The sequence below is a fragment of the Leucoraja erinacea genome, chromosome 17, assembly GCF_028641065.1.
Source record: "Leucoraja erinacea ecotype New England chromosome 17, Leri_hhj_1, whole genome shotgun sequence".
NCBI lineage: Eukaryota > Metazoa > Chordata > Chondrichthyes > Rajiformes > Rajidae > Leucoraja > Leucoraja erinaceus.
In genome coordinates, this window is record NC_073393.1 from 15,986,150 (window position 1) to 16,012,928 (window position 26,779).

A 26,779-nucleotide genomic window follows, 5' to 3' on the forward strand; every position below is an offset into this window, starting at 1 on the left:
CTCGCTTGGGCACACATGGTAGTACGGGAATGCAAATTCACCATACTCCTACTATAATAAAAAATCTATCCTGCCTAGATCCTCCAAACATAGCTCATTTGGATACTGACTCCCAGTCTGCGGGTTGTAAATATTCAGGTATACTTCGGACTGTTCCATGAGATTTTGTGTCTGTTGCACATAGGCAATGCATACACCTATCATCTAGGCTCAACGCAGTAAAATTCTGATTTAATGCACGTGATACATGCTCTCAACAATAACTGCCAAATTTTTGAACTGGAAATAATGCAAATCAAGATACAAGATCAAAAGGGTCCCCATACTGAGTTGCTCAATCTTAACCCATAATTCATGAACATTTCAAGTGCTCAACCATTTCCGTCTAGCACTGCATAGAATGTAACGCGCATCTTTTTCCTCATGAAACACCCGTGCCACATGCACTGCCCACAGCTGTTTAAAAGGAAAACAATAGAACAATAGGTGCAGAGTAGTCATTCTCGCACCCTCGCGCCAGCACTGCCATTCAATGTGATCATGGCTGATCATCCCCGAATCAGTACCAACCCCGTTCCTGCCTTCTCCCCATATACCCTGACTCCGCTATTTTTTAAAAGAGCCCAATCTAGCTCTCTCCTTGAAACTCCAGAAAACCGAACACTATCCCCCGTTGGATTTTAAAACACTGATCTGAATAAACAACATGCCACCTATCCTCATGCAAATCTAATCTAATTCGCCCGTCCAGGAATATTGCCCCCTCTTTGCTCTCCTATTGTCCGCTCCATTCCACCCTTTCCTCTTCTAGATTTCACCTAGAACAAATAAAATGCATCTCTATTGTTCTTATTGGTAACATATTTTAAAAGGTACAAGGAGAATAAACACATACAAGGAATTTAGCAATATGGCATAGAGCAGTTTCCGCAACTCACGGGATGTTTCTGTTGGTATCGGGCAAGACTAAAGTTACTCACTTTTAGTGATGGTAAATCCATGGTCTGGTATTCATAATTATCTGAACTGGGAATTAAAATGGACCATAATACATGAGCAAATAAAACTAGCTGTCATTTGATGTTCTTTAGTAATTAAATATGGACCCTATCTTGCCACTAATTAGTGGGGTTTGTAAATTCTAATTAACTGCAAAATATTCACCTTGCCTCCTGTTGCCCACCACACGCAAGTAGTTTTTGTGACGCTTCAAACGACGCTGGGACTTCATGGAAAAGATAACGAGCTGCATGAATATCACCAGTCAGCTCGCCCCCATTGATAGTCCAATATTTCCAAACAACTACAGAAAAAAAAAAATATGAAGCTGTTACACATAAAGGCCTAAACAATGCAACCTTCACCTTCAAACCACAAAACCTTTACATGGAAAAAAGATGAAGAAAGTGCCACAAAGCTCAACAAGACTTCCCAGCAATCTCTATACTTAGAAGACTCTGATCTTGGATTTTGTATTTGGATTTGGGTGTGGTTGAAGTCAAGAGAGTTTTATTGTCATGTGTCCCAGATAGGACAATTAAATTCTTGCTTGCTGCAGCAGAACAGAATATTGTAAGCATAAATAAGAACTTTTAGTTGCCTATATAGCATACAGCACATATTACACACTAATAAACAGATAAGTGCAATCGGCTGTTACAGTTCAGAGTCCACAAAAATCTGGAGAATACTCAGCGGGCACAGCACATCTATGGAGCGAAGGAAATAGGCAAATAGCCAAAACCCTTCTTCAGACTGATGAGGGTGGGTGGGGAAGAAAGGAAAAAGAGGAGGAGGAGCACGGAGTGCCGAGGGATAGATAGGAAGGAGAGGAGACAGCAAGGCTAACAAAATTGGGGAATTCAATGTTCATGCCCCCAGGATGCAGACTCCCCAACGGAATATGGTGCTGTTCCTCCAATTTTCCGGTGGTGCTCGCTCTGACCAGTAGAGGAGACCCAGGACGGAGAGGTCGGATATGGAATGGGAGGGGGGATTTGAAGTGCTGAGCCACCAGGAGGTCAGGTTGGTTAATGCTGTGACCGAGCGGAGGGTTCGGCGAAACGATCGCCAAGCCTCCGCTTGGTCTCAACCGATGTAGATCAGCTTACATCTAGAGCAGCGGATGCAATAGAGGAGGTTGAAGGAGATGCAGGTGAACCTCTGTCGCACCTGGAAAGACTGCTTGGGTCCTTGAATGGAGTCGAGGGGGGAGGTTAAGCGACAAGTGTAGCATCTCTTGCGGTTGCAACGGAAAGTGCCCGGGGAGGGGGTGCTAAGGGAGGGAAGGGAGGAACTGACGAGGGAGTGACGGAGGGAGCGGTCTTTGCGGAAGGCAGACATGTGTGGGAGATTGGAAGATGTGTGGCGAGGTGGGGGATCACGTTGGAGGTGTACATTACAAACCTCTCTGTACACATGACAATAAACTTTCTTGATCTTGATCAGAATTTCTATTCTATCAAACTGCTACGCTACAGGTCAAGAGCATACTTGGCTAGTTTGCATCACAGCCAGGTTACGTAACTTGAATGCCCAGGAACAAATGAAACTACAGAGAAAGGTAGACATTGGCCCAACCTATCACCGGTACTGACCTCCCCCCACTGAAGGGATCTATAGGATATTCTGCTTCAAAAAGGAACCAAAGACCCACATCATCTTAGCCACACTGCAATTTCACTCCTCCCATCAAGAATGCACAGGAGCCTTAAAAATGACCACCAGGTTCAAAAATATAGCTTCTTTCCAACAAACCTGAGCTCTTGAACACTATAGAGAAACACTAATCCCAGCAACCATGAACTTCTATGGACTGTCTTTGTTGCACCTGGAACTTCATTATTTTTTAGCAGTTATTTATTTGGATATTTTTGCATTATATATTATGTGCGCATTGAGTTTATGGCTTAGTTAAAACTGCTGCAAGAAAGAATTTATTGTTCCTTTGTGGGTACACATGACAATTAAACAGTCTTGGCAGTCGACTCACCCATAAGCTGAAAGTTTCAATGTATCTTTTAAAAATACTAATCAGCAAGAGTTTAGTACTTCACAATAAATTAAATAAAATCTATTCAGATCATTCACATATTCGATTACATGGAAATCCATTTCCCCTAAATTTTTCTCTAAATTTTAAAAGATATTATGAGGAATTTCCCTTGCTGTAAACTCAATGGGAAAGCCCCTAGTGGAACAGATGTTGCTGAGATTTGAGAAGACTTCAGAAGGAAAAGTAATGTTCAAGAAGGAAGTGCAGATGCTAGAAAATCGAAGGTAGAACAAATTGCTGGAGAAACTCAGCGGGCATGGCAGCATCTATGGAGCGAAGGAAAAACAAAAATAGGCAACGTTTCTCTGGCCGAAACCCTTTCTTCAGACTCAATGAGGTTCCTTGATGCGTTATTTTCTTATTCAAATCAAATGGTCTTGTCTTCCAAATTTTCTATCAAGACCTCTTCACGTATTGCTTGGCAAGTGTAAAATCAGCCAAATCCCCAGATAATTTGAAAAGGCAAGCAATCAAGTCGTTTAGTTTAGCTACCTGACCAGTATTAGATTGAAGCATAAAAGAACTAAAAATAAAATTAACAAAATTCAATTCAAATATCAGTATTATGAAAGTAACTGTTACAAACACAGTAATGGCTTTTACATGGAATACATTTTGCTGCAAAAAGAACGTTAACTTTCTTCAGTAGCAGAGACTTTAAAATAGTTAGCATTCCATTGCTTAGCTGCAAATCTATGACCAACCAGTCGACCACAAATTTTAGAGGGTCCTGCATTGTTTAACTACAACATACCAGGCATGTGAATGTGATTCTTAGGTCACTGAGAGAAGTTTCAATTCCATGATAAAATCCGTGTAATAAACAGAGGTGCCTTTGCTCTCCCAAGTGCCCTCGTGATTCAGGTCCCAAAGATTAATAAGTACCTACAAACAAAGATCGAACACAGATCTAAAAGGAATGTCTTGATTACGATCCCAAGTCTGCAAACGCATTTTCAACACACTAAGACATTTCAGCAAATAAACTGTCTTCTCTGATGCTTGTGTGCCGAGAGAATAATCTTGGTTTCTGCAGTTTCAGTTACTAAATAACTTTTACTAAACGAAAGTCAAAAACAAAAAAAAGTTTAAAGTTTAAGGATCATAAATGCAAGACAAAACAATAGCAATTAGCAGGGGAAGAATAACTTTCTAACGTTACATTCTAATGGTGACTAACAAATATTTCACATTTAATAATACCATTGGAATTCTCTGAACAATCCAAAAATCATTTAGTTACCTCAGAATAACATGTGCTGTTTCGAACGGTCACCACCAAACAAACACTGGAAAGGAAGGAAATTAAAAAGTCTCATAAATCATTCTGTACAAGAGTTTGTAGAACGGGAAAACACCGGAACAGATTCTGTTTGCACACTGAAGACAACAATTACAGCTACATATCAACAATCTAGGATGGTGAACACCAGAAAACCAAAGAAGTCAGAAAAATATTTATTGTTAAGTGCCTTTTCTTTACAAAAATAATTCCAATAAAATCATACATTTCTCTCATCTTACCTCAGCTGCCATAAAAGACCGAGTATGCATTCCATGCGAATATCCCACCACACACAAACCACAGCCAGACTACAGCAGGACATAACATGGAAACCAGCAATGCCACTACCCTGACATGGCTACTCATTGGAGTAGTTGGTGAGAAAGATAAACTAGAAATGAGAAACAAGCAATGTTATAAAGTATATAGAGAAAATCGACAATTAAAAGTATGCAAATGCACCTGGGCTTGATTAGGCTATTCTAGGAACAGCCAATTCTCCTCCTCAAAGATCAAATTTTAAAAATGTAGTTTATAGAAAATCTCCTTTGCCTTTCTAGCTCTTCATAAAGAAAGCGAGACCAGTTTGCAAAAATCAACAAACTGCAAAAAATGTCCATTATTTAAAAATGTTTTGCCTAGATTAATATGTTGCAAGACATGGAATAGGTAATCTCTAAAAAAATGACAGGTCCAGTGAAAGTTTCACCAGGTTAGCAATTTTAAAACAGCATTTGAATAATCGCATGGCATGGCACAGTGGGCAGCAGCATAGAGCTTCTGCCTTACATCACTTAGTGCCAAGAGATTCCAGTTCGATCCGAATACGAGTGCCATCTGTATGGAGTTTGTAACGTGTTTCTCCCTAGTGACTTTTCTCCGAGATCGGTTTCTTTTTCTTTCCCCACCTCCCAAGACCATACAGGTATGTACATAAATTGGCTTGGTAAGTGTAAAATAAATTTGTGCCCCTTGTGTGTAGGAGTGTTAATATGCAGGGATCGCTAGATGTGGCTAATCCCAAACTTTAAATTAAAATCATGTAACTGCATTACACATCATCAATCCCATAACATCCAATTCCACCTACATCTGCAAATTGGCATCGGGCAAGCTTTTAATCCAATACTTTTGTAATTGCATCAACAGTTTTGTTTTAAGAGACCATTAGAGAGGAGCTAATAAAAAGAAATAGCAATTTCAGTTCAAGACGATCTTTTGTTGTAATGGTGGCCGAGGTGGCCGAGTTTTTGAAAATTCTGAGCATTTTTGAGAGAATTCTCAAGACAATCACAGCTGTTAAGAAATATCAGAACGGTATATCTAATGAGGCTCTATAAGGCTGAACTAAAGGAAACACATCGAAAGTGAAAGGAAAACAAAAAATTACTGTGGGGACAGTACTTATCACTTCCAAACTGTCCTGAGCAACTTGAAAAGCAAACGTACAAACTTTGACAAAAGGAGTACGATAGTAATTATGGCAGATCTAAATTATGTAAATATTAGAAGGGATCACATGCCACTGGATGAGCTACATTCAGAAAATATCTCCAGCGTGGAACATACAATATAATTCGGGGTTGGTTCGGTGAAGAGAGATGGAAGAGGCGTCGTGAGATCGAAGAAATCCAGCGTCGGTATCTCACAAAGGACGTTGACAAGTGCAACATCTTTGGATTTTTTTAATTTTCAAACAAAAAAACAAGAAAAGAGGGAAATTTGAGGTCTCCTGGGGAACAAAAAAGGTGAAGGATGTGTTTAGGGTTTATAATTAACATTTTGCATGCACCCTGAAAAAAGGCATGGTGCGTGAGTGTGAAAGAGGAAAACTGAAAATAATGCTAATGGTGTTGTAGATGGGACAATCAACATTAAAGGTTTAGCACCTTTGGAAGTAGATAAAGCCGTCAGTCCAAATGAAAAAATTGTGCCAAAATTGGTTAAAAGCAGCCATGGCAGCATATAGCAGCTACTCTTCCATTGAAAAAAAAAATTGCTGCAGAAGTAATGGTGAACATTGAAGTACTAGTGGTGTACATCCCTTTGTTTGTCTGTGCTACCCTCCCCCCTCCTAGATTTTTTCATTTGGACCCGACAATTAATGGAATTAGAAAACTAAATTCATTAACCAGTTATGAGAAAGATGCATTAGATGAACAATAGAATTTGAGGAGGAACAAGTTGAAAACCACAAAGGTAGTGTATTTCATACAGTCTGTGTGGCTTTCAACAAGATTTTGAACAAGGCCATCCATGTCAGGCTGTTTTTAAAAACACAACCAGGTTGAAGAAGGTTCAGACCTGAAACTTCTTCTATTCCTTTTCTCCAGATATGCTGCCTGACTCAGAGTTACACCAGCATTCTCTGTGTCTATCTTTGGACATTTTTAAGTCTCTATAGTAAAAGTTTTGCATATTATACACAAAATGGCCAGCTTTCTACTTTTAGGTCTGGTCAATAGGACTGAAATGACAAATAGACTCAAATCCAGAAGTAAGAGATTATCATTGGAAGAACGGAATTCAAAATAACAATAAATTGAGCAAAGTCAAGGAACAGAGACACTTTGCAGTAAACGTTCACAGATCTTTAAAAGATAGACAAGTCAATAAGAAAAAGGAGAATTGCATGCTTTTCATTATCATACAAGGCACTGATTAAAGCGGGAATATTTTGGAACAATGTAGAGAGTAACACAGTTCTCATTGCCTCACAGGACCTTAGCTGGAACAAAGAGAGGCCATGAAGTGCAATGGAAGAAAACAAAACTCATATTCTAAATACCCAATAGATCCGGCAGCATCAATAGAAAAGAGAAACAGTAAATTACAGTTTTTCTTCCTTCATCCTGATAAAATAGTTGTCAATTTGAATCCTTATCTTTCTCACTCCCACGCACAAATGCGACCTAACCCATAAGTTTTTTCCATCATATATTTTCCTTTTTATTTCCAGCATTTGCAGTTGTGCTTTGATATGGTTTTATTTGATAGATTTGGATTATTGGTAGCAGGGTGAGATGCAAATGAGATGAGATTTTTTTTTTTTTAAGTCTCCCCAAAGTGGTTGAGGTCGTAGAATTCAACACCTAGAAGGGAAGTCATAGAAAAACCTTATCCTATTTTAAAGTAATTTGGAATTTAAAAATAACCTACTTCCAGGGCAACAGATCAATTATGGTAGACAGAATTAGGTTGGGATAAACATTATTGACCAGTCACACATAGAGACAAAAGGTTTCCTTCTGCCATACATTTTCTGATTCTGTAAAATTGGTTGAGATTATTCAAAGATGCTTATTCATTGTAGACTTTTTATTTACGAGTTGCCTCAAACTGCAACAAATTATATTCCCATGCATTTCCTTGTGTTTCTGTTTAGATCTACTAGTGATGATATGGCATTTTCATGGCATTGTGCAATGATTTGCACAGCTGTAAAGGTGGCAAGACAGCAGCGCAGATGGAATCTACCCAAACTGTCACTGTACCCAAGCTTGACACTAAATGAAGAAGGTCTCGACCCGAAACATCACCTATTCCTTCACTCCATAGATGCTGCCTCACCCGCTGAGTTTCTCCAGCATTTTTGTCCACCGTCGATTTTTCCAGCATCTGTAGTTCTTTCTAAAACATTTTGATACTAAATGATATAATTTCACAGGTTATTGGTGGTGTTAGAATTAATAAAAGGCAGACAACATTTTCATGCTTTTAATTTAAACTAATTATTCTCAATTCCGTTGCAATAAATTTAGATTTGCTGTTGGCTTATTCAGAAATATGTTCTTCCAAACAAATAACAAATGGCAAAAAAAGGTAGCAAATGCAAAAACGTATTATAAAATAATATTTGGTGGTAAATAATTCACTTTAAATTGCAAAATACAAAGAGGAAATCAGTCAGCAGGCCAGGCTACATCAATGGAGGGATTAGACAAACAACATTTCATGTCAGCTCACTTCTTCAGATGGTTGTGCTCGTCAACCATATTCTAATGAACCTGAAGAAACATCTCGTCCAAATCTTTGTCTGTCATTTCATTCCATTGACGCTGCCTCATCTGCTGAGTTCCTTCAGCGTTTTTGATTTTTGCTCTAGATTCCAGCATTAGCAGTCTCCATTTAAATTGCTTTGGACTTGTAAACAAAGCCGAGCAATCGCCAGAACACACCTTTGTTACATTGTGCAAGTTTGTATTTTTCCAATTTAAGTTCATGACTTACAGATTCAAAGCGGTCTTTGCAGAGCTGGACTAATGAGGTGAAGGAAGACAAGAACAGCAAACCAAAGGCACACATCACCCACCTCCTCCTCCACTGTTTGAACATTCAGCACACCAAATATGAAGATAAATTTTGTAGAAAATGAAATTTCCAAAATTTATCCTTCAGAGGCTGTAAAGGTAACACAGAGTCAGTAAAGTTAATCATAATGCTGTGATTGGATCAAATTAACCACCACAATAAGTGTTTAAAATTCCATTAGCTCCTGATTGCATTGCATAATGTCCAACAAGTTTGCAGGGTGAATGTCATGCGGGGTCCCGTCATCTTGATGGTGGTGGGTGCAATAGATCCTATTTAAAGTGAAAAAAGCCAGCTGTGCAATTGGTCCCTTCACTCTTAGGAGTCCAGTTGTTATCCTTTCATAATCATTTTATAAAATAAATTTATCCAGAATATAGAACTGCCCCATGTTATTGCAATGGATCTGGGGTGAAATTCAATTCGTATGAATTAAAAGATAAAACTTCCTTTCTTTATCTGCACCAAAAGCACAAATCTTGGCATGAACACGAGACAAGTAGAAACTAGCAACTTATCCAAGTTGGCTATTATCTTGACATCTCTTCAAATTAAAATCATTTGGTGTCCAACATCTGAAAATTTTTTAAGTATACTACTACTTATACTTTTACAGTTACTGGCAATTAACGAACTGTGGACATTAAAACACGCAAAAGGAGCCGAACATCGATATTTTGTATTCAAAACTATAAAATAATTGCTATGAACTCCTCTTCAAAGTATTACTTTCACAATGTCTTGGGAATCATTCAGCTAGCTTACCACCTTGAATTGAGAAGAAACAGTTTATGAATTGATATGGCAATGAGAGAGATGTCATTTTTAAATTGTCATCAGTTAAAGGAATAGGGTTGGGGTTGAGGGAAGGTGAGATGCCAAAATAACAGGTTTTTTAAATCCTACAGTTGTTATACAAGGGCAGGAGTATGGCTTCTTGAATTCCCATAAACATGTGTTATCAACTCAAGAGAAAGGGCTTTTCCTCTTACCTGTCTTTCACTGACCCGCAGAGTTCCAAACACGACATACTGGATCAGCTTTCCAATCAACATTAGAAAACAACAGGCTGTGTTCACCAACACCTGGATAATGAAAAAACAAGAGTTCACCAAGTGGTTCACTGTTACAGACCATGAGCATAATAACTTTATTGTGTCCTAAATTTTCCATGATTCCACGATGACTCAAAAGATATCCAAGAGTCAAAATCCCGTCACTCAACCAAAAACAAAAAATGAAGAGTTGGGACAAAAGAATATGCTGCTCAGCCATGAGATATTGTCAAAGAGGTAGGCATTAAAAAGAGCATGAAAAAGAGAAAAAGATATGGCAGTTGAAGTCTGGGCTGCTAAAGTTGGAGCTATTAAATTCAGAGCAGCTAGAATTGTACAGACATTTGACGATTAGAGGAATGAAGCAAATAAAAGTGAACCCAAGGATGAAACAAATAAGAGGCTATACTTAACCAGAGGCTAATACAAATTAGCAAAGTAAATGCTAATGGGTAAACTGAATGATGCAAGTTAGTTATAGGTCATCTAAAACTATTCTATCGTAAGTTGAGACTAGAATAAGGCCAGCTCAATATACATAAAATTGATTTTCAGCAGCATTGTTTCTGACAATTATTATCAGAGGTTGGAATTAGCTTCTAAATTGGATGGTAGTTAAAAAAAAACTTTTAAGTTCATACTAGAACAAGTGCGGACCTCTTTGGCCCCCTCCCCCAACAAACCATTCCACCACTGACCCATAGCCCCCAACTGCGCAGGCGTGGTTGAGGGGTTCCCGTTGTGACGAGAGTCACGGCAACACTCCCCCGACTGCGCCTCGTCATCCCTCTTCCTACCCCAATCCTCCCCTCTCTCATTCTCACCCTCACATCTACCTGCCTCCCCTTTCCCCTACACTCAGTCACTCCCTCCCTCCATAAACCCTCTCCCCTCCCTACGCTCCCGCTATCTCCCTGCTCCCCCACTCCACCTCCCCACAGCCCTCCTCTCCCTCTATCCTCCCCCACTACCCCCTCCTCTTCCTCTCCCCCACACCCCCCTCTCCACAATCTCAATTTTTCATGTAAATGAGATTCGGGATCCCATTGTGACGTTGAATGCTGCAGACGGGCAGGGCAAGTAGAAAAGTTCTTTGAAAAGTGATTTTTGTAAAGTTTAAAATGTCAATAAAATATACCATAAATCCGAACAAAACGTATTTCTTTTTCATCTCAGGACAATGGTGAGTAAATTGGGCCAAAAATGGTAGCGCTATCATGTACTGTTTTGGTGGGGTTTTTGGAATATCCCTTACACACACGCATTTATACATACAAACATCGTTGGGTTCCTGTCACATGGGAGGTCTGTCCCCCCAACGCAACCCATTCCCCAACGCAATATTCCACCACTCACCTGTTCCCCCAACACAATATTCCACCACTCACCCATAGCCCTCAACTGTGCTGGGGCGGCTCATTTCCCCTTATCCCCAGCACTCCCTCCCCCTCCTCTTCATCCTCCCTCTTTTTAAACTTTAATAAAAATGCAAGCACTTGCCGCCAGGACTTTAAAGAAAATTCCAATTACACTTCCCCTGCCTCCCCCAGCACTACCTCCCCCTCCTGTTTGTTTAGCCTCCTCTGCCAGGACAGAAATATCAATATTGGAATGGGAAGGGGTGTTAAAATAGTTAGCAACTGGGGGATCCAGCACACCTTGGTGGACAAAACTCGTGTGTTCAGTGAAGCAGCAGTCGACCTGTTTATATGCTTTGGTCTAGCTTTTACAGTAGCAATGTCAGCAGCAGAAAATTAATATTCAGTATGTAATCGGGCTAGTCTGAAATGGTGCCTTAAACTCAAAAAGCGTGACTTCAAAATAACAGTTGCAAAATATAGTAATCGAGTTGCTTCATTCAAATTCACGGAATTTCAAAGCTTTCTCATAGCACAAAATCACAATATGCAATACAAGTCTCCAGAGATGCGGCAGAAGACTCCCAAGATGCGGTGGGGGAGGGGGACGGGAGACATTGTTCGCCGCTGCAAGAAGACTGTTGGATTGACTTTTGTAACTTTGTCAGCACCAGTAATGTGACAGCTCTTTGTGTACTGCCGAGGTGAGGTCTGGTGTATATTACCCGATTGTATGCAAAAACAAAGAATTTCATTGTACCTAGATACAAGTGACAATAAAGTATCATTGAAATGAATCAATGAACAAAACAGAACTTCAAGGAACTAGAGAGTTTACTTGTGAAAGTATTCCTTAGTCATTTGTACACCATAATGCCCTGAAACTATGATCCTCACATCATAGCTACTGAAGCATCTGATTTTCAAAGACAAATTTATTTCCAATCTATTCCAACGTTGTTGAGCCAACCACCTGCAAGAACCGCAAGTGAAAGATGTTTAGGAAGGAACTGCAGATGCTGGTTTAAACCGAAGATAGACACAAAATCCTGGAGTAACTCAGTTGGACAGGCAGCATCTCTGGAGAGAGGGAATGGGTGACATTTCAGGTCGAGACCCTTCTACAGAAAAAAAATCTTAGTTTAGGCCTCCAGGATTAATAAAGTCAGGCCAGGTCTGAGAAAAGTCCATAAGTCCCCAGGCATTAGAAAAACCCAGCAAAATGATCATCATGGAGTAACCAATGCCAACTCCTTGGAAAGAATCTGCACAAGCAGCAATGCAATTACAAATGTGTAGGAAAAAACTGCAGATGCTGGTTGAAACCAAAGATAGACACAGAATGCTGGAGTTACTTAGCGGGACAAGTAGCATGATGCTGGTTGAAACCAAAGATAGACACAGAATGCTGGAGTTACTTAGCGGGACAAGTAGCATCCCTGTAGAGAAAGAATGTGTGACGTTTTGGGTCGGGACCCTTCTTCAGATTATTAAAAAGACACCTTCGTATGACTGAAAATTAAGAACACTGCCTCCAAAAACAGATCTTCCATGGACAAGTGAGGCACAGCAGAAGATAGGATTCTGTATACAAACACTATTAATGCAAATAGCTGAACAATTTGGGGTAATTTTTAACACTCATCTGCCAGCTACATGCAAAAGACAAAGAATAAAGGGGCTGTCCCACAGCAGCGACCTAATCTGCGAGTTCAGAAGAGTGTCCGATCTTCAAGCTCGAGGGCACTCGCCTGGAAAACCTCGAGCTCCATCGATCGACCACACCAGGCACGTGCAGTCAGGGTAGCCAAGGTAGGCACTGCCTACCCTGACTAAAGGAATAAAATGGTAATTATTAAATATAAATAGTAAAGGCATGGGAGAATAATGCCTACCTAAGAGATGGATCCCTTAGGTAGGCATAATTCTCCGTGCCTTTCATCTCCAGTCCATGTAACACGCGAAGGTCTGTGCAGATGACGTGCCGTCGACTGGCCTAGCAAGCCATTTAGTTGTAAGGAACTAAGAAACCAAATTGAATGGAATACCTGGAATCTAACTACAATGGTGAGCTGCCTTCCTCAAGTCGTCAAGTTTATTTGTCACATACACATACGAGATGTGCAGTGAAATGAAAGTGGCAATGCTCGCGGACTTTGTGCAAAAACACAAACAAACAAACTATAAACACAATCATAAACACACACATATTCTTTTACATATTAAATATTCAAAGGAAAAATGTTCAGTAAAGTTAGTCCCTGGTGAGATAGGAGTTTACAGTCCGAATGGCCTCTGGGAAGAAACTCCTTCTCAACCTCTCCGTTCTCACAGCATGGCAACGGAGGCGTTTGCCTAACCGTAGCAGCTGGAACAGTCCGTTGTATGGGTGGAAGGGGTCTCCCATGATTTTATTGGCTCTGGAGTTGCACCTTCTGATGTATAGTTCCTGCAGTGGGGGGGGGGCGAGTGAAGTTCCCATAGTGCGTTCGGCCGCTACTCTCTGCAGAGCCTTCTTGTCCTGGGCAGAGCAATTCTCAAACCAGATGGTAATATTTCCAGACAAGATGCTTTCCACCGCCGCTGAGTAGAAGCACTGGAGGATCCTCGGAGACACTCTGAATTTCCTCAATTGCCTGACGTGGTAAAGGCGCTGCCTTGCCTTACTCACGAGTGCTGAGGCGTGTGATGTCCATGTCATATCCTCAGAGATGTGGACTCCCAGATATTTAAAACAGCTCACCCTATCCACAGGATCCCCATTGATCCTCAATGGTGTGTACGTCCTCGGATGATGTGCCCTCCTAAAGTCCACGATCAGCTCCTTAGTTTTTTTGATGTTCAAGAGGAGGCTGTTGTCCTGGCACCAGAGTGCTAGATCAGCCACCTCCTCCCGGTAGGCCTTCTCATCGTTGTCTGAGATCAGGCCCACCACCACAGTGTCATCAGCAAACTTAATTATTGAGTTGGAGCTGAACCTAGCCACACAGTCATGTGTGTACAGGGAGTACAATAGGGGGCTGAGGATGCCTGAACTGTGGTGTAGTTAGATTCATGGCAGATCTATTTCTCCTTCTCAATCCCATTCTTCTGCCCTTACCATAACCATTGACACCATTACTAATCAAGAATCTTTCAATCACTGCTTTAAAATATATCCATTGACTTGGCCTCCACAGCTGGCTGTAGCAATGAATTCCACAGATTCACCACCCTCTGACCAAAGTAATTTCTTATCTCTGTTCTAAAGGTACATCCTTTTATTCTGAGGCTGTTGCCTCTGGTCCAAGACTCTCCCACTGGTGGAAACAGCTTCTCCACGTTCACTCTATCCATATCTTTCACTATACGGTAAGTTTCAATGAGGTCCCCCTCATCCTTCTAAACTACAGCGAGTACTGGCACAGTGCCTTCAAATGCTCATCATATGTTAACCCAATCATTCCTGAGATAATTCTCGTATACCTCCTCTGGACCCTCTCCAATACCATCACGTCCACCCTCAGATGTGGGGCCCAAATCTGCTCACAATACTCAAAATGCAGTCTAACCAATACCTTATAAAGCCTCACCATTAAATCCCTGTTTTTGTATTCTTGCCCTCTCTAAATAAATGCAAGCATTGCATTCACCTTCCCTACTACCGATTCGACTTGTAAATTAACTTTTTGGGAATCCTGCACCAGTACTCCCAAGTCCCTTTGTATCTCCTATTTCTGAATTATCTCCCCATTTAAAAAATAGTCTATGCCTCTATTCCTACTACCAAAATGCATGACTCCATACTTTGCAACGCTGTTCTCGATCTGCCACTTCCCAGCCCACTCTCAACCTGTTCAAGTCATTTTGCAGAGCCCCTGATTTACCTATACTACCTGCCCCTCCACCAATCTTTGTATCATCTGCAAATGTGGCTATGAAGCCTTCATCCAAATTGTTGATATATACCGTGAAGAGAAGCAGTCCCAGTACGGACCTCTGCAGAACACCACTGGTCAGTGGTAGCCAACCAGAAAATGCCTCCTTCATTGCCACTTTTTACCTTCTACTATCCAGCTAACTTGCTATCCATGCTAGTATCTTCCCTGTGATACCATGGACTCGCATCTTCTTTAGCAGCCTCCTGTGTGGCAGCTTATCATAGGTGTTCTGATAATCCAAGTAAACCATATCCATGGACTCTCCTTTGTTTATCCTGCTATTTACTTCCTCAAAAAGTTCCAGCAGGTTTGTCAGGCAACATCTTCCTTTCACAAAACCTATTTTATCGTGTGCGGATGTGGGGTACTCAGAAACCTCATCTTTTATAATGGACTAATTAACTTGTTTTCAGAACCATCATTATTTTTTAAATCCCGGATTTCAAATTTATTATGATCTGCCATGGGATTTGAATCTAGGTCCCAAAGACTTTGCCCTGGACATTTAGACTATTAATCCAGGAATCATATCACTGTACTATTGCCACCCCATTTATAACAGAACACGCTCTCTAATTAAATAAACCATGCTCACTTTTATACAAGTTCCTTTCCATTATTAAATTATGGACGATTGTGACATAGTCTTGAAAGGAATCTGACCAATATTTTAGTCTATTACCCCAAAATTACTTCCCCAACTAGACTGCACATATTTCTAGTGCTTGCTCCAATTGCTGTCAACAGTAGTTAAGCATAAATTCATACTTTGATCTATCCTAAGTCCTCTGGTGTTCACCTGTGTGTGACCCAGTGTTCCACTCTAAAATTGTTATGTTCCATCACATTTAGCACAGTGCACCATTTACCTTGCAATATCTTCATTTAGCCTTTGCACTGGGTTGACATTTTTCCAAAGTTGTGAAATCAATCCATATCAATTCATTACGCAATTTGCCATCCAGCATGCAAACTATTACTTGGTTACAAATTCCTACCTCTTCCTGGCAACTGATTCATTAGCAGATACATCATGACATAGTTTCATATTTGACCCTTGGAACAGCTACTGCAAATTGTGCTTTGAAAACCATTATTTGCACTTCTGACTGACTACTTTGCTGCCTCAGTGCCTGCTGGCAAAAACCCATATACTTAGTTATTTTTAGATTTGACCTTTCCAACATGTACATATCCTCTCAGTGTTGTGCCCCATACAAACTCGAGATCATTCCGGACGCTGCAACTGTGACCCAAGTTGAAAAAAATCCAATTTGCCCATCAATCCTGGGCAAAGCAGAGTGCAATTAAGCATCGTCTCAATTTTAAAATACTCTTCCTGGTTGTCATATTGTTCATGCCTCACTCCTTCCTATTACCCATCTCCAAAGTTATCTTCTCCACCCCTACAATAGAATAAGGTACCAGCACACGTCTAGTTCGCATCGTGAGCATCCTAGCTTTTAATTGTCCCATTGGCATAATTGCCAATGCCCGTCTGCATCCCTCTAACCAGATATTTTAGTTTAAGGATAGTTCTCAATGCCAATCTCTGATCAAGTATTGAGTCATTTGGCCTTCCCTCTCATTGCACCTCTGTGAAATTCTCTTTTGCATCACTCCTGTGACATGTCTCAGTAAGGTACTATTTAACAGCATGTTGTATTGTCGCAGTCCACGCATATATTTTATATTGAAGGGCTCCATTTATTTATATCAGCTTCACCAACTGTGATACGCAGACATGTGATAACTAATTCAAAGAGAAACGATAAAGCAGATAATGTATTCACCAAAAGAAATTCAAGGGATCTATCTCATCTAAGTTGTCTACAGAGATGTAAGTGTTACATTTATGTTTTACAAACCTTATTCACTGTAGAAGTGATGAAGGTAAACAAAACAGTACGACATGAAATCTTTAAGATAGCTGTAGTCATTTCCTGTACTCGAGAGATGCTGCTTGAGTTACTCCAGCATTGTGTCTATCTTCGGTTTAAAACAGCACCTGCTGTTCCTTCTTACACATTTTATCTGCTCCACTGCTAAATCTCAAGGTATGTCTACTTTGAAGAAGTTCTCCTCCTCCCTCCAATGAGTGTTCAACAGCATCCTCTCTCGCTGCTCCCTCTCTGTGATTCCTCCTGCTCTCAGACCACGTTTTCTCATCTTGCAAACAGCTAACAATAAAGGCCTGTTTCCTTTATCATTGTTACTTTTTTGCACATTTTCATTCATTTGTTCTATGTCTCTCTACATTATCGTCTACACCCCGTGATTTTCAGTCTGAAGAAGGGTCTCGACCCGAAAAGTCATCCATTCCTTCTCTCCAGATATGCTGCCTGTCCCACTCCAGCATTTTGTGCCTATTTCCACCCTTGACAAATTACAATTAATAAATACTTAAAGTGATAGTTTTCTAGCTGCTAGTATTTTCAAAGTTTTGGCAACCCAAGGTCTGGGCCCTTCTTCAGAGTGATTGTGATGGGGAAGAAAGGAAAGCTGGAAGAGCGGAGGGGCAAGACAAAGCTTGGCAAGTGGTATGTGGATAAGGGTGGGCTGGGGATGCAGGAGGTTTGATAGGCAGATGGTTGGACAAAGGACAGATGAAAAGATAGCAGGTGCGAGATTAGAAGTGCAAATTGTGAACCAGACGAAGACTAGGTGGAAGGGGAGGAGGATAATAATAATAATAATAATAATAATGTATTTTATTGTCATTGCACATAAGTGCAACGAGATTTGCGTTTGCAGCTTGCAGGATGGGGGGGGGGAGGGATAAGTCCAAGTAGGTACAGAAAAGCGATGGGGAGGGGGTAGTGGTTGAGAGGGGGTGGTTTGTTTGTAGGTTAGCTACCTAAAATTAGTTAGGTTGTAAGCTACCCAAGCAGAATACAAGGGGGTGCTCCTCCAGTTTGCTCGAGGTCTAATTCTGGCAATGGAGGACCAGGAATGAAAGGTCAGAATTGGAATGGGAAGATAACAGCTGGGATCCACTATCGGCCATGAACAGCAACAGAATTACACAGTGTAACTTCATAAACCACTATATGCCCGATTCTGACACAACTAATCAGAACAAAAGGAAAACCCTAGTTCAATGTTGAGGTACGTCAGGAACCGTGCTGTTTGCCAAAAGCTGTCAATATGAACCTATAAAATTAAAATTACAGGACATTGGGGATGCTGGAATATTGTACAAAAAAGTATTGGTGGATCAGTCTGAAAACTAGGTTAGAAATTACCTAAAACTGGAGAATTCAACTTTCATACCGTTGGGTTGTAAGATACTGAAGCAGAATACGAAGTGTTGTCCCCCAGTTTATGTATGGCCTCACTCTGACAATGGAGGCGGCTCAGAACAGAAAGGTCAGTATGGGAATAAGAAGGGGGTTTAAAATGGTCAGCAACCAGGAGATTCAGTAGGCTTTGGCGGACCAAGTGTAGCCAAACTGGCAAACCATCAGTACTTGAAATTCCAAGCCAAGAACAGAATGCTCACAAGATAAAACCTGTGACTTGATCAGCTGCAGAGACAGCTAAACCTGTTGCATTTAGACAATTATCATCAGAAGCTTCTCAAGGTCAGGAGCAATTATCAAAAGGTAGTAACCCACTTCAGGCCCAAACTAATAATTGCTTTCTTCAGCACTGCAACTAGAACAGTGTTTAGCCACAGGGTACATCAATTGGATATAAACTTTGGGAATAGTCTTTTGGCATTCTCAATGGATTGCCGTGGACAAATTGACAGAATATCAACATGACAAGCAGCGTAAAACTCATGCTCATATACTAAAAATAATTAATTTGCCTCTTTTAAGATCAAGTGACTCCTATAAACTTTCCAAATGCTTTTCAGTTGGCCTCAGTGTACGTGGGGCATACCTCAGGGATTGCAGTGTTATGCAAAATAAATCAGACATGTGAGTGTATTTAAAAAAATCAATTATGCACCATGCAGTAAATGCCACCTCAGTTTATTTTGTGTGAAATACTCCCTAGTGTACAGATAATCAAAACAAACTTCAGAAGATTTTAATTTTTTTTTTTTTGCGCTGTGTTTTTGTTGACAGGTCTCAATGGAACTAAAAATAGTTGTGACTCTTTCCAGACAATGCACCCCCTTGTATCTCATCCAAATTACCCATTCCACTTGCAAAACTCAAATTGGCAGTGGTGGGTAAAAGGAAGAGATTTTTTTTAAAAACCCTAAGGAATTGAAGTCTGCCTAGTTTTCTACCAATCTGAGTAAAATCAGGTAATTCAACATTGGTGAGAAAATAAACCCAGGATCTTGAGCAAATAATACCAACAAAGTACTGGAGGAAACCCACAGGTCAGGATGGATCTGTTGAAGCAATGGTCAAACAACATTTTGGGTCGGACCATTTCAGACTGACTGGAGTAGGGGGAAGAAAGCTGGAAAAGAAAGGTGGGGGTTCAACAAAGCCTGGCAAGTAATGTGGATACAGGTGCCCGGTGGTGTGTGTGGATGTTTCATTGGCAAGTGACAACGGCTAGGCTTGAGAAGGAGACAAAGGCATCAAATAAGGAAAATAGAAGAGTGAAATGTAAAGCTGGAAAGTGGGATATGGGTGGAAGGGGAAAAAGGGGAAGATATAGTTTACAATCCGAGTAAGAGAATGTAGAACTGTCACTTCTGCTGCAAGCCATCCATCTGGGAATTGATTCAGCTTTTCAATCCCTCTTAGCGGGCATGTCCTATATTTTGCGAGATGTTGTCTACATTATCACTATCTATTGCCATTACTATTTACCCACTGAGCAACTCGATTAAATATATTTATTTTATTACTCCATTGCTTCCATAGCCTTCTCTATAATTTTTAACTAACTAAATTTTGCTCCATTTGAGTTCTGACAAAGCATCTTTGACCTGAAAATGTTAACTGTTTCTATTTACACAAATGCTGCCTGACCTGCTACGTTTCTGAAGAAAGGGTCTCGACCTGAAACTTCACCCATTCCTTCTCTCCAGTGATGCTGCCTGTTCCGCTGAGTTACTCCAGCTTTTTGTGTGTATCTGAGGTAGAGGAGAATCTGACTGTACCCTATTTTATGGAAGAACTATTCAGAGGGGAATCTGGTGGTGCGCGCTTTCAAGCTTCTGTATCTTCTGGGCTTGACAGAGGTGGGAAGGTCTTTGATAATGTTGGCTGTTTTTCCAAAGCACCAGGAAGTATCTGGTGGAGATACTCTGCATGATGAACTAGGCTACATCCACAAATCTGCAATTTCTTGTGATCTGGGGCAGAGCTGTTACCAAATAAAGCTGTGATGCAACCCAACAATATGCTTTCTATGGGGCAATAGTAAAAGGTTGTAAGAGTCATTGGAGACATGCCACATTTCCTTCAGTCACCTGAGGAAGTAGAAATGTCAGTGTGCCTTATTGGCTGTGGCTTCAATGCAGTTGAAGCCACAGCCAGGGAATTTAAACTTCTCAATCAATTCTACTGCAGTTGCATTGATGCTAATTGGGGCATGTACTTACTCCACCACTCTTCATGAAGTAGATAACTAGCTCCTTCTTCTTGCTAACATTAAGGGAGAGATGACTAGCCTGACAATATGTTACTAGGTTCTCCATTATTTTCTGGACTCAGCCTTGTCGTTGTCATCCAGTCCATCACAGAGGTATCGTCTGCAAACTTGTAGATGCAGTTAGAGTTTAATTTGTCCACACAGTTGCGAGTGTCCAGGGAATATCATAAGGGACTGAAAACGCATCCTTGCAGGGTACTGGTATTAGGAATTATTGTGGACAATGTGTTGTCCCCTATCCTCACTGAATGTGGTCTATGGATCAGAATGTTGAGGAACCAATGGCAGATGGCAGTGCGGGCTCCAATGTCCAGGAATTTGGAGATCATTTTGGATGAGATTATAGGTGTCCTTGTTGTGTAGGTGTTCCAAAGGCGAACCTTGGCTCGTGAGATGACATCCGCTGGAACATATTGTGACGAGAGACAAACTGCAGTGGATCAAGTGTCTGGGAGGCTGGAGTTAATTTGCACCATTATCAGTCTCTCCACGCACTTTCATGATAGTGAATGTTAGAGCCATTGGACAATAGTTACAGCATGCCACCTTAGTTTTCTTTGGCACTAGGATAATAGTGATCATCATAAAATAGACGACGGCCACAGAGGCCAACAGAATTAACAAGCTCATCAGAAAGACTGGCTCCGTCCTGGGGGTGAGGTTGGATTCACTGGAGGTGATGATACTCCTCAAACTGCAGAGCATCTTGGACAATACCGCTCACCCCCTCCATGACACACTGATCAACCCTGAGGAGCACCTTCAGCAACAGACTGGTTCCACCAACATTCAGCACAGAATGCCACGAGAGCCCTTTTCCCCTGTGGCTACCAAACTGTACAATCCCTCCTCCTGTCATGGGGTAGACTGTCCCCTCCCCCCCACTCCCCCTCCCCAATCTTTGCACATCCCCAATCCTGGGCTTTCAACTTGTCACTTTAATTTCATGTTTCATGTATTGTAGGATTCCACAGATTCCCTCTCAGGAAGGCCGATCTTGCAACTGCCACAGTGATCATTGATGTAGGCGCCTCTGAGACTAAAGGGCAGGTGATGTTCCTCTATTGACCCTCTGCTCAAAGTGAGCATAAAATATTCCCTCTTATTCAAAAAATTACCAGTTGCAAATAAGTGATCCAGAAACTGACCATCAGTACCTGGTATAAAAACAAAAGCAGCTGCTACTGTTTACACAAGTTAAAAAAAGTTATGAAATTATTAAAGTTAGCGAGTTTGCAATACTATGCTTTTATACAACATGTCAAACTGAATAATGGTTCCCAAGGAAAACCATTTCTACCAGACAGACTGTAAACAGGATAAAAACACAGCAGCAGTGCATATTCAGTTCTTGACCAAAACATAAAATTAATACTTGGGCACCAAAAAGCATGGCTTACACCCAATGTTACCAATTCACCAAATCAAGCAATGAGCAACTTCAGTTGGAAAAAATCCACTCTTCATGGAGTAGTTTTCACAGTGCAACATAGGGAAATGAGAGTAGGATAGGTGGGGTTACTTGCAGTTGGAGAATTCAATATCCATACCTTGAGGTCTAAGCTGCCTAAGGGAATACGAGGTGCTGTTCTTCCAAAGTGCATGTGGCCTTACTTTGGCCACTTTTATATCAACGAGAACGAGTGTAGACAAGCAGATCTTCACACTGATCACTTGTGCTCTATTTGCTAAGGTCTGCTGGAACACCCCGGCTAACCATGTGAACTCCCCTTCCCATACCGATCTTTCTGGCCTTGGCCTCATACATTGCCAGAGTGAGGCCACACACAAACTGTAAGAACTGTAACTTGCCCCTTTCCTGCCCTTCACACACTCATTTCACATCCCCAAGTTCCATACATTCCCTTCAACTTTGACTCTTTCCCTCCCACTGTCCCCTTCCATCCATATTCTGCCTTCCAGCCTTATATTTCACTCTTCTTCTTTCATTATCTGATACCCTCGTCTCTTTCACCGCTAGGAGTTATCACTTATTCCACTCAATATCCATCCACATGCCAGGCTTTCTCCCCCTACTCTAAATAGTCTGTAGAATCCAACCCAAAATATCATCTGCCCATTCCCACCTCAGATGCTGCGTGACCCGCACTTCTTCCGGCACTGTTTTTTTGCTGAAAATTCTAACATCTGCAGTTACTATTGTCTCCATTTTACCTCATTTTATCATAACCGTTTAAACTTTACACCTAATATGAGGAAGGGCATTCTTGCTATTGAGGGAGTGCAGCGTAGGTTTACAAGGTTAATTCCCGGGATGGCGGGACTGTCATATGCAGAGAGAATGGAGCGGCTGGGCTTGTACACTGGAGTTTAGAAGGACGAGAGGAAATCTCATTGAAACATATAAGATTGTTAAGGGCTTGGACACGCTAGAGGCAGGAAACATTTTCCCGATGTTGGCGGAGTCCAGAACCAGGGACCACAGTTTAAGAATAAGGAGCAAGCTACTTAGAACGGAGACGAGGAAACACTTTTTCCTCACGGAGAATGGTGAGTCTGTGGAATTCTCTGCCTCGGAGGGCGGTGGAAGCAGGTTCTCTGGATGCTTTCAAGAGAGAGTTAGATAGGGCTCTTAAAAAATAGCGGAGTCAGGGGATATGGGAGAAGGCAGAGTACTGATTGGAGATGATCAGCCATGATCACATTGAATGGCGGTGCTGGCTCGAATGGCCAAATGGCCTACTCCTGCACCTATTGTTTATCGACCATCCAAAAACATTAACCACACCACATCTTTTCAAACAACTTCATCTCAATGCAAAACTTAAATCTAGGAACAAGAGTAACGCAAAACCCTCAAGCCTGCTCCATTCAAACCCTCACTTCCACTTTATAGCCGAAGAATTGTATCCTTCAATTCCCCGTGCATCGAATGTTCTTTCATCTCAGCCTTAAATATTTGTTAAGCATCCACAGATTTAACAAGCAATTCAATTATCACCATTGAAAAATCTATTATTAATTGATACATAGGTCTCCATCTCTTTCAATTTCCTGGAATAACATGACAACGCATGCAAACTATGTTGGAAGATCACAAATAATACTTTCAGAAGCTGTCGCCATATGTTTTAAGAACTGTAAAGATAATATCAAGTTGGAGGGATCAATCACTTGCAATACCTTAACGTTTGGTACCTTGTTGTTGCTCCATTACAGACTTTATTCCCATTTTCTAAAATGTTGTTGAGACAAACAAATGTTGGTGTACTTCCTCATTCTGAAATCTAATTTCTTCTGAATCCAATGGGACCTAGATTACATTTCCTCTGAGAAATAAGACACATTCCTTTCTTGCCCAATTTTATTTCTTATATTTTCTCTGGCAATTACTGACATCTCTTTGTTTGTTACTAAAATTCTACCAGCCCCCAGACACCCGGCAACATTATAAACCTCTTAATCCAACTCTATACTTTCTCTCTAGGCCAAATTATTTCTCCCAAAGAAGTGTTATAATTTTCAATAAGCATACATTATACTGAAATATTTATTTAAATATTTGTCTTTCGAGCATTTTTTTTAAACCAATTTCCCAATCTAGCTAAAGTAACTATACATTTAATTGACAATCTAGTACATTCAATGGACATTTATCTTATCATGACAGCACTTGTCCAAATGGTTTCTTTTGTATGCTCTTACTATTTGTATTGTCTCATAAATTCACTTTTACATCTTGTACAATGAATATTTAAATTTATGGCTGTTCTTTATGAGAGCTCTTTGATAGCTTGTATACACAGATTTCTAGATAATCCATAAACTGTATAGAAGTGAGAAGGCTTTATCTTGCATGTGAAAGTCAAAACAACAACCACCAATGTTATACTGTAGACACAAAATACTGGAGTAACTCAGCGGGACAGGCAGCATCTCTGGAGAGACGGAATGGGTGATGTTTCAGATTATACTGTCAGACAAAAAGCGCCTCCTGACATTTAGATTGCCATTATGTGGCTCCATTTTCTTTTATTAATTGAGCATAACTATCAATCTTCTGTTTATTGCACAAAACGTCCAACAATCTCTACCCCTTCTAACTCATCCCTAAAATATCATTTTGATAGTAGTTAGCTTTACAAAATTACACAATGGGAAAAAGTTTGCAGAAACATAAAAATAAACCTTGAGTAGGGAAGCATTAACATTTGGGGGGGGGGGGGGGGGGGGGGGGGGGGGGGGGGGGGGGGAAAGCATGGGAGGCTTCTGACCACTATTCAGCGACTCTATAACAAGTGTAAACATACATGGGTATGGATAAATGGCAAAAGCATTAACATTTGCATACAAACACACAGGTTAAGGCAAGAATAAAAAAGCAAATGAGACTTCTGACCACATGAATCTCTACTGAGTGTTAATATACATGGGTATGAGTATATGACAGTTAAATCCAATTGTGATCCAAGTCCTTTGACCTGCTTTCCTTGCCTAGGTTTAGATAGACCGAGCACTTTGGACAAATATAATATTCACAAAATGGCAATATTTAAGTAGGATGGGAAAAATTTGAATCTTTTTTTGTGCTCAGATTTGGATACAGCTGTTGTAGAAACTGTCTGAAGACTTTAAATTCCACTAACTAAAACACTATAAATATTTGTTGGGCACCATCTTGCCTATGAAATGTGCATCCAAGCCGAAATTGTTTCAAGTTCCGATTTCATCTTCAAAGTTCAAAAAGTTTGCAATTCATATTCATGTAGATTCATGAGTAGCTTAAAGGGAATTTCCTGTTTATTAACTCACTGCAGAACAACATTATGGCTATTATAAAATATCATGTTTTACCAAGTTTGCGATATTTTGAATTTAACAGAATAATTTCCAAAATATTTACGATGCTTTAAAACTTTGGACAAACATTTCAACTAAATACAATGACGAATAAAAGGTATTTCCTAACACATCACAACAAGAATCCAATGCCAGTGGCAAATAATCAGATTCACAACGTTTATTTGACTAATTTACAATGTTATTTTGTATGTTCTAAATATTTATCCCAAGTGAAACATATCTTTCAGTTCAGTAAATTGTTTGAAGATTTTGATGTAGATGTTTAAAAATACAAAGTATCCAATTTTAAAATAACGCAAAATAAAAGTTCTGCAGAATATTCGATTCCTTCCAACAGAGAAAATCACGGGAAATTAAGGAAATATTATCTGACCATCGGAGTTTTTAGCGATAATTCAACTACATCGCATTATCACCAGAAAATTCACATAACTCCTATATTTTAAAAACGCTTTGGGGGACTTGCAATTTTACTTTCAACATTTCGCACATTTAGAAAAATCTGAAGCAAGTCAATGCCTTAACTATTTTGCCTCTTGAAAGTATGAAGCTTGGACAGAAAGTCCTCTCGATTTTTAGATTTCCGGCGACAGGAAGGGGGCGGGGTGAAGGGAGAAACCCAAACACTCACCCAAATACACCAGCCGTCTGATACCAGGTACCAGGCTATTTCCAGGGCGAATCCGTGGCCTTGAGCCCACTCCGGTCTGCCCGAGAGTCCCAAATCGGGCTCACCATGGTCAACGTAGATCCCTGCGCCGGGGTGGACGCGCTGCTCGCGGTCTGCTCCGGTATCCCCGTCGCTGTTGGCTTCGGCGGCCGGTAGATCGCCGCTTATGGCGTCAATAGGGATGGGAGTGCCGAGGTTGGGATGGTAACGAGGGACAGAGATCGGAGCTTGGCCCGGGGGCAGGCTGAGGTGAGAGTAGGCGCTGAAGAGGCTGGCGGCGAGCAGTACCGCGCTGAGGGCTGTGTACAACCTCAGACTGGGCCAAGGGAAGCGTTCGAGGAAAAGCAGCGGCATGATCGGGCCGAGGCTCGACTTGCGGGTGAGGGTGAGGGTGAGAGCGGCGCTGCCGTTAGCCAGTGACGAAGCGCGGGCGCGAACCGCTGTCTCCCCTGCTCCTCCCGAGTTTGTGGCGAGTAGCAGTGGGCGACGTCGCCAACAAGCGGGGCGGCTGGTGATCTGTTGAAAGCACCCGGAAATGAAATGTGTGAGACGTCAGCACAGTTCAGGGAACATCCTGAAAGGGGTGAGGTCACGTTGCCATGGTTATAATCTCCGGGGTCACTGCTGCAGTCGCGACATTATTCTCATCTGCGGTCAATGTAATTGTAATCATGTGATAATCTTGCTATAAATCGCCGTGGAAAATTGAAGAAATTATATCTTATATTTCTCT

General features: G+C 41.0%; 1 protein-coding gene across 1 annotated transcript; it reads right to left on the minus strand.

The window, feature by feature from the left end:
• Positions 1-3,829: 3,829 nt before the first annotated feature.
• On the minus strand, positions 3,830-26,650 carry LOC129705498 (E3 ubiquitin-protein ligase AMFR-like). Its single transcript, XM_055649087.1, has 3 exons — positions 26,008-26,650; positions 9,569-9,736; positions 3,830-3,940 (listed from the first exon to the last, which is right to left on the minus strand). Exons 1-3 carry the CDS (start codon positions 26,398-26,400, stop codon positions 3,830-3,832), a joined length of 672 nt encoding a protein of 223 aa, XP_055505062.1. The 5' UTR covers positions 26,401-26,650.
• Positions 26,651-26,779: the final 129 nt, after the last annotated feature.

Excerpts from the sequence above, each read along its gene's own strand:
- LOC129705498 (XM_055649087.1), bottom strand. The coding sequence starts at position 26,400 with ATGCCGCTGCTTTTCCTCGAACGCTTCCCTTGGCCCAGTCTGAGGTTG. Across the intron at positions 9,737-26,007 it reads CAGACGGCTGGTGTATTTGG|GTGTTGGTGAACACAGCCTG; the intron begins GTGAGTGTTTGG and ends TTCATTATCCAG. Across the intron at positions 3,941-9,568 it reads GAAGCCATACTCCTGCCCTT|GTACTTATTAATCTTTGGGA; the intron begins GTATAACAACTG and ends CTTTGTTTGTAG.